The 7,522-nt window shown below is 46.5% G+C and overlaps 1 protein-coding gene across 1 annotated transcript in view; it reads right to left on the bottom strand.

Annotated features, from left to right (window-relative positions):
* Rubcnl (rubicon like autophagy enhancer) overlaps positions 1 to 7,522 on the bottom strand; it is a 23,904-nt gene that overhangs the window by 13,094 nt on the left and 3,288 nt on the right. Inside the window, exons 2-7 of the mRNA XM_029541748.1 lie at positions 6,950 to 7,032; positions 6,211 to 6,412; positions 4,068 to 4,172; positions 3,575 to 3,635; positions 1,793 to 1,925; positions 219 to 364 (exon numbers count right to left, since the gene is read on the bottom strand). Coding sequence (XP_029397608.1) covers positions 219 to 364; positions 1,793 to 1,925; positions 3,575 to 3,635; positions 4,068 to 4,172; positions 6,211 to 6,412; positions 6,950 to 7,032 — 730 coding nt within the window. The remainder of the gene's footprint in view (positions 1 to 218; positions 365 to 1,792; positions 1,926 to 3,574; positions 3,636 to 4,067; positions 4,173 to 6,210; positions 6,413 to 6,949; positions 7,033 to 7,522) is intronic.

Here is a 7,522-nt window from a genome sequence, read left to right as displayed (position 1 = left end):
AATAATAAAAAAAAAAAAAAAAGAAACCCTGGCTAAGACAGAGTTACATTTTTAACTTGAGTACTTTGCTCCCTCCCCCTCCAAAGCCCACAACAGAGAGCCAAGAAAACTAAGCCAGAAACACATTTGCCTTGGTCCCTCAGCACATTGTTTTCTCTTCATCTGTTTCCATAGGAACCAGGCGGGACCTGGGATTCCAGGCAGTACCCCTTACTTACTTGATTGGTGGGTGAACAGTAAGTATGATTTGGCTTCGAGGGAGCACCCAGTCTTCAGTCCCTGGGACCCTAGACTTAAGCATGACTTCCAGAGCAGCATCCACACTGGAGTCAAAGTCTTCCTCAGCATGATCTTCATCCCCAACCTGCAGGACACATGAGAGGATTCAGGGCTAACCTCAGAAGGCCCAATCTAGAGGTTGAATTAAAAAGGACTCCTGAATGTGTTTCCCATTCAAGCTTACCACCAGAAATTGAAACTGTTTTCAGCTGAACTAACAGACTTGGCATAGGTCCCCTACTTCCCACTGAGCCTACTCCTTATTTTTATTTTTATTTTTATTTTTATTTTTATTTTTGAATGACTGTGTACATGAAGAGGTGTCTGAGAAGAGGGTGTCAGATCCCCTAGAGCTGGAGTGACATGCCGTTGTGAGCTGTCTGATGTAGGTGCAGAGAACTCTACACTCGGAAAGATCAGTAGCACCTTTTAAAGGCAGTGCCTGAGCTGCCTCTTTTAATAGTTTTAGTTCATTTGTTTCCAGACTTCCCATGTGATGGGAAGGGCTCTTTGACCAGAGATACTCCATGAAACCGGCAGCATCCGCTGCCTAAAGCAGCAGCCTATCAGAGCTATGCTTGGTCTTGCTGTAGACCCCTGGCTTACAAAACTCAACATCTTATCGTGAAATCTTACATTTTCCTATTGTCATTGAAAACTCTTCCAATCAGCATCCTGAAAACCTCCACAATTTGACTACTATCATTCAAGCCTGTTCCCATGAATTCTGAACCCCCCACATACACACACACACACACACACACACACACACACACACACTTTGTCCAACCACAGCTAAATTCATTTCCCTGCTCATCTGGATTCCAGACCTCCTCCATCTGTGTTCCAATAGCTCTTGCTAAGAACAGTTCCCCACAGACTGTATCTGCCCCAGCACTACCTGGCTAACTAACACCTGGCTCGGGGGCTAAGCTGGAGAGTCCGCTTTCCTCTGACGGAATTAGATGCCTGCCCACCCTGGCCCTTCCAGAGTGATTTTTTTTTTAATTTTTTTATTTCCAACACTTAGCATTTGCTACCACCAGGGTTTAGTATTCTTGGAGAACAGCATATCCTGCAAAGTCTTGCTTGTATGTTTTCATATCTGCCAACTAGGTATGACACCTGCTTTACTATTGCCTTGCCCTGATAAGATCTGGGCCCAGTACGTTAAACTAGTATGTAGTAATCAGAGGGAAAAATGAGATGTCACCTCAGGATACTTGGGAGAACGGCACTTTTAGCAAGCCTGCAATCCCAACACTAGGCAGGCCAGAGCAAGAGGATTCTGCAAGTTAGAGACCAGCCTGAACCACACAGCAAGGCCTTTTCTTAAAACAATACCATGGTGTGAGTTGTTAAGTACATCCCTGATGTTGAATGACTGCTCATACCCATTTAGAAACCTCCTAAACACCTATAAGCCAGACAAGGAAAGATAAATATTTGAATGGAGCGGGCCAGTGAGAAATCAAGAACATTTCATTCCCTATCAACCGACTCCCATACTTACTCCTGAGCTAGCTGCTGTCGGCGAGCCTGGCAGCTGGCAATTGACTTCTGACAGCATCCAGTACCGACAGAACCCTCGGAACAACTCTCTGGCCAGGCACCCAGCAGGGCTGAGGTTTGACTCACAAGCTGCACTGAAACATGAGAAACAGAAGCTGGACAACTGTGCATAAGGAATACAGTCAGGGTCTCTGAGAGTTCAGGCGTGTGTTGAGGAAACCATTGTGTGAGACTGACTGACAAACTGGGCATCTGATGTAATAGAGTTCATCCATGATCAGCAAACAGAGTCTCTCATTTATCAACAGCACCGAGACCTGGGGTAAGGTGAAAACAGTACTGCACCTAAAGTCAGAAAAGCAGAGTTCAAATCCTTCTTCTGAAGCGTAGTAGCACTTCAAGGATGGCCCATCCTTTAATCTGAGCACTGGGGTGGCAGAGGCAGGGGATCTTTGAGAGTTCAAGACCAGCCTGGTCTATCTAGCAAGTTCCAAGAGAGCTATAGCTGCATAGTTAAGACTGTCAAAAGGGGTTGGGGAGTGCATTGTGACATCATTTTATAAGCCTTAGTTCCCTGTATATAAAACAGGGTTCAAAAATAAATGCGCAGGGGCTGGAGCATTGGCTCAGCAGTCAAGAGCACTCACTGCTCTTGCAGAAGACCAGGGTTTAGTTCCAACATCTACATGGTAGGTCACAATCATCCATGATGCCAGTTCTGGGGGATCAGAGCTCCCCTCCTGACCTCCATGCGCACCTGGTATGCATATGGTACACATACATACACGGGTAAAACACTCAGAAAATAAACCTAAATTTTAAAATAAATGCATAAATACATTTGTAAAACTTGTCTAACATTCTTGTGCTCTTAAATGAAGACATATACAGTAGACTTTCATGCACTATAACACACACTGAGTCTTGAATATAGGCAGTGTCCTCCAAAGACCCAGGTATTAAGGGACTTCCATCCCAGAGAGATGATGGAAGCTTGGAGGTGGAGCTTAGCAGGAAGTCTGTAGGTCACTGGAGACAGTAACTCCAAAGGGTGGTGAGAACACCCCCTCTTATCCTCCGTCCTGCCATGCAGTTCCGAGGCACGCTGCCCTTACCACCAATGATCATATCATGTCTTTGAACCTCTGAAACGGAGAGACAAATAAACCCTTTCTCTCAGGAAGTTAGTTGTCTCAGCTACTTTATCATAGTAAAGAGAAGTGCTACTATAGAGGTGACTGACTGACGTCCTGGCGAGTGTTAGTTTCTTCTCCTGATGCTGTCATAAAATAGTCTGACCAAAGTAGGTTAGGGGGCAAAACACCCATGCACATAAACAATAGAAATAAATAAACCTCAAAAAAATAACCTAAGGGAGAAAGGATTTATTTTATCTTATTTTTTACGCCAAGGCACCAGGAGCTTGTGGCAGCTGGTTGCATTACACAGCAGTCAGAAGAGAGCAATGGATACAGCATGCTGGTGCTCAGCTCTTTCTCTACTCATCTGGTCCAGGTTTCCCTGCCCAGAGGATGGTCTCATCCACAATAAAGATGGGTCTTTCCACATCAGTTAAACATAGCCAAGATAATCCCCACAGGCAGGCAGAGAGGTCCAACGCTTCTGGATTCTGGATTCTGTCAATCTGACTGAACACTGGCCACCAAGGATCCCCATTTGTGGCTAACCATGCCACAATACATGCTGTCAATGGCACAGCATGCACAGTGGCTTCACAGAAAGCCCCAGGGGTCCATGGGTCTAAGCACAAGAAGACACATACCTCTTTGAAGAGTTATAGGAGCATCGGCAGCCTTCCGCGATGTCATTATATTTCCCAAGTTCTGTGGAAAAAGGAAAGAAAGGGTGCAGGGTGTTTTAGCACGCCTCACTCAGTTACTTTTATAAGAATACAAAGATAGGAGGTCCCTGCAGCATTCAGAGAATCTGCAATGGCCGGATACCGACACACAGCAGTATGAGACTCCAGGTGACCACCGGAGATGGGTGTTTATATAGACCTCATCAAAATAGCACATCAAAACCACACAGCAGAACTAATGTACGTCTGCATTTTTGTTCAGCTTCACAGTGAGATGAACAATTAGCAGACATCAGGGACAAGGAAAACAGCTTTTCCTTTGAGTAGCAGAGATATAAACTCTTCCAGAAAGAGGTTTCCTCAAAGTCCCTGACATGGCCTTCAGTGTGACATCTGCTGGGGTGTGTGTGGGGGGGGGGTAGGGAAATGGGTGTGAGGAGGTTCTGAGTCTCACCTATCATGACCAATTTGTTCAAGTCATGTTTGCAGGCCTCTCCTGCCACAGGACAGTAAGACAGGGGGGTCTCAGCCACTGGGCTGTCCTGGAGTGCAGCACAACCTGAAGAGAGAAGGGAGACAGATTTCATGATCAAGCAGCAAGGCTAGGGCTGGAGAAATGGGTCAGTCAGTAGAGCATCTGCTGTGCAAGCGGGAGGACCTGAGTTCAATTCCTTGGACTGACAGAAATGGCTGATCCTGGTAGTGTGTGCTTGTAATAATCCCAACACAGGAAGAGCTCGTGGGAGCTGACTGGAGTCAGCCTGTTCTAGCCAGAGTTCCAAGCCAAGTGAGAGAGCTCATCTCAAAAAACAAAATAAAAAACAGGGGGCAGTTCCTGACAACCAAAATTGTCCTCTCCTCCCTCCCCCACCTTTCACACACACACACACACACACACACACACACACATGGATGCACACAGGAACACGCACATGCATGCATGCTGAAACATTTGTACCCTCATTCTTCATGAACAAGCACACACCTGTTTAAACACATATGCATGAATCCCACAATAAACAAAACGGTATGTTCAGACTGGTCTGCAGAAGAGGAGGAGGAGGAAGACAATAAAGAAAAGGAAGGCAGAGAGAAGGAAGAGGAAGAAGAGGAGGAAGGGGAGGGAATGGCAGAGCTCCCAACTGACAGGTATTGGGGGGGGGGGGGCTAAAGGTGCAGCTTCAAGGACTAACAGCTGAAGGAAGCTAGTTAAGGTTCTCTCATTCACTATAATTAAGTCAAATAGGCTGATGCAATTTGTTTGGTATTTCCCCATTATAATACAAAGTTTAAAATAAAATTGAAGAAGGCTAAGAAGAGAAAAGAAAAAAGAAAAAGTCAGTTTTCCCAGATATATAGAGCACATGGTTATACAGGGTTAAGTCATGTCCCTCCAGAGTTCATGTCCACTTAGAACGTGAATGTAGCCTTATTTGTCAATAGACTCTGTACAGACAGAAGGGAAAGAAAGTCAAGCTGTGTACACACACACACCATGGTGTTGTGAAGAACTATTAGACGAATAGTGAAGATACATTAAGTTAGAGGCTAACCCCGCCCACCTGGAAGCTGGAGATAGGAGTTTACCAGCAATGGAGAAGTGGAGTGTCTTTAAGCCATACAGAAATAGTGAGTGTTAAGTCAGAGGACCCGGGACCCAGCAAGTGGGCAAGGTTGAAGGGTACCAGCCACATAGAAAGACACGTGGAAGAGAGGCTCAGGGCTGGAAACCCAGGTTTCTCAGAGGGGGAGGGGAAGTATCAGCCCAGAGGAAGCAATTGATGGAGATAAAATCTGCCAGAAATTGAACCTGGGTGTTGGGGCTGAATACAGGGCTTGCTTTAAGAAAGTTAACATTCCTTGCTGGCTTTGGTGGCCTTTCCTCCAGAAGGAACTCCCTAGGCTCCCAGCTGCCCTTGCTTAGTGACTGGGCTGGACCCTCGCCTCTGCATGGTTATCCCTCTAACTTCCTTGGCCCCAGCTCCAGGGCTTCTGCTCTGGGGAGAGTAAGTGTCTTTCCACCACCAAGTCCCAGCCATCACCAAGAACAGGCAGGTCCATTATTTGCTAAAGGAATGAAGTTGGACGCTGTGGGCAAGGAAAACAATGTGGAAGGAGAAGTGGGAGAACGCTATGTGATGGAAATTGAAGCAAGATGGAAGACAGCAGCAAACTCGAAAAGGAAGAATAAAATCCAAGGAAAAGCAAAGCTGAAACTGTGGCGCTGGCCAAGGTCGGAGCATGCGCAGCAATCACAAGGAAAAAAAAAAAAAAAAAGGCCGCCTTACTGGAGATCACTCCCAAGTGCTCAGCCCTTTCACCTGCCAAGTGACAATATCACTAGTACACACCAAAGACCCTCAAAATTGAGTCACTGAAAATCTCTCTCACACACACACCCTTAAAATGTTCTAAGTTAGTTTCTCATTCTGAACTGAGTTACATTCATGACGATCCTAGGATGCATGTGGCCAGTGGACCGTGGGTTAAACACATCTTCAAAGGATGGGGAAAACGTCCCTCTTTCGGGAAGGGACAGAGGACACAGCCTGTGCTGAGATCACAGCGCTCAGCATTCAAGCGTCTGCCCAACTTACCTTCACAGCCAGTGTGTGAAGAAGCGGAGGAGCCTGGCTCCTGCTTTGCGTGGGTATAAAAGGTCACTTCCGCTCCAGTCCCACGTGACCTGCTGGCGTCTTCTGTGCCCGGGCTCTCTGGCTGCTGTTGATTCAGGAGGTTACACTTCATATTCTCCATTACAGAGATAATCATGTCTGCAGCATAAAAGTGGAGATTTTCCTGCAAGGGGGAAAAAAAAGTCAATTCAAATAGGAGCATAATAAACTTTTCTTCGGAGTATGGATTAGATTTCAAAACTGAAGAAAAGCCACTTCTTAAGTGACTACAAATAAGGATAAAAATAACTTGATCTAACTAGATGATGAAAAATGCATCCAGAGACACAGATATACCAAACTGAATTAATTTATTTCTCAAGACTGGAGATTAATTTAAACTCAACATCATGTATGCAAAGTAAGCTCTTTACTACTGAGCCCCATCCCAGTCACTAAGTTGGATGTCTTATGATAGAACACTTTCGGTGGGTAGAGCCCAGAACCCGACTTAGCTCCTTAGTCATGCACAACTGAGCACACTGTGCCTGAAGACTTCAATTTAGCGCTCCTGGTGGCCTCCATCAAATACTGAAAAGAACCCCTGAGGCTGTGCCGCATCAGGGTGGTTTCCATGGTCACATGGCGCACCACTACAGACAGACTCAGGCCCTCTATGGCTGACAGGCCCTCTATGGCTCTATGGCTGAGCGGCGCTCACCTTTTCTACGTCAGCGGGCAGCATGAACATCTCAAGTGGGAAGAAATTCCAAGCACGGTTTCTGCTGCTGCTCCGAGCATCACCTGCCAAGACAGTGAGCCATTAAACAAGGAGAAAAGCGATGCCTCGGTCAATAAAGTGCTCGCTGGGCAACCCTGAGGACCTGAGTTCAAGCTCCTAGTGCATCAGGCACTGGTCAACCCAGTACTGTAAGTGGAGACAGGAGGAACCCTGGGGTTTCGTAGCCTGCTAGATTAGAAAATTAGTGAGCTGTAGATTCAGTGAGAGCCTCTGTCTCCAAAAGTGTGTGTGTGTGTGTGTGTGGCGTGGGGCGGGTAGAGAATCGCAGAGGAAGACACGTGACATTGACTTCAGGCCTCCACATACACATGCGCACAAGTGAACACACACAATACAAAAGAAACACAATACAAAAACACACACACACAAGGAACAAGCATGGGGCCGGGCGTGGTGGCGCATGCCTTTAATCCCAGCACCCGGGAGGCAGAGGCAGGCGGATTTCTGAGTTCGAGGCCAGCCTGGTCTACAGAGTGAGTTCCAGGACAGCCA

Source organism: Mus pahari, chromosome 8 (genome assembly GCF_900095145.1).
Source record: "Mus pahari chromosome 8, PAHARI_EIJ_v1.1, whole genome shotgun sequence".
Lineage (NCBI taxonomy): Eukaryota > Metazoa > Chordata > Mammalia > Rodentia > Muridae > Mus > Mus pahari.
The sequence above is the reverse complement of the archived record's forward strand: the minus strand, read 5'-3'. Positions and strand labels throughout refer to the sequence as shown.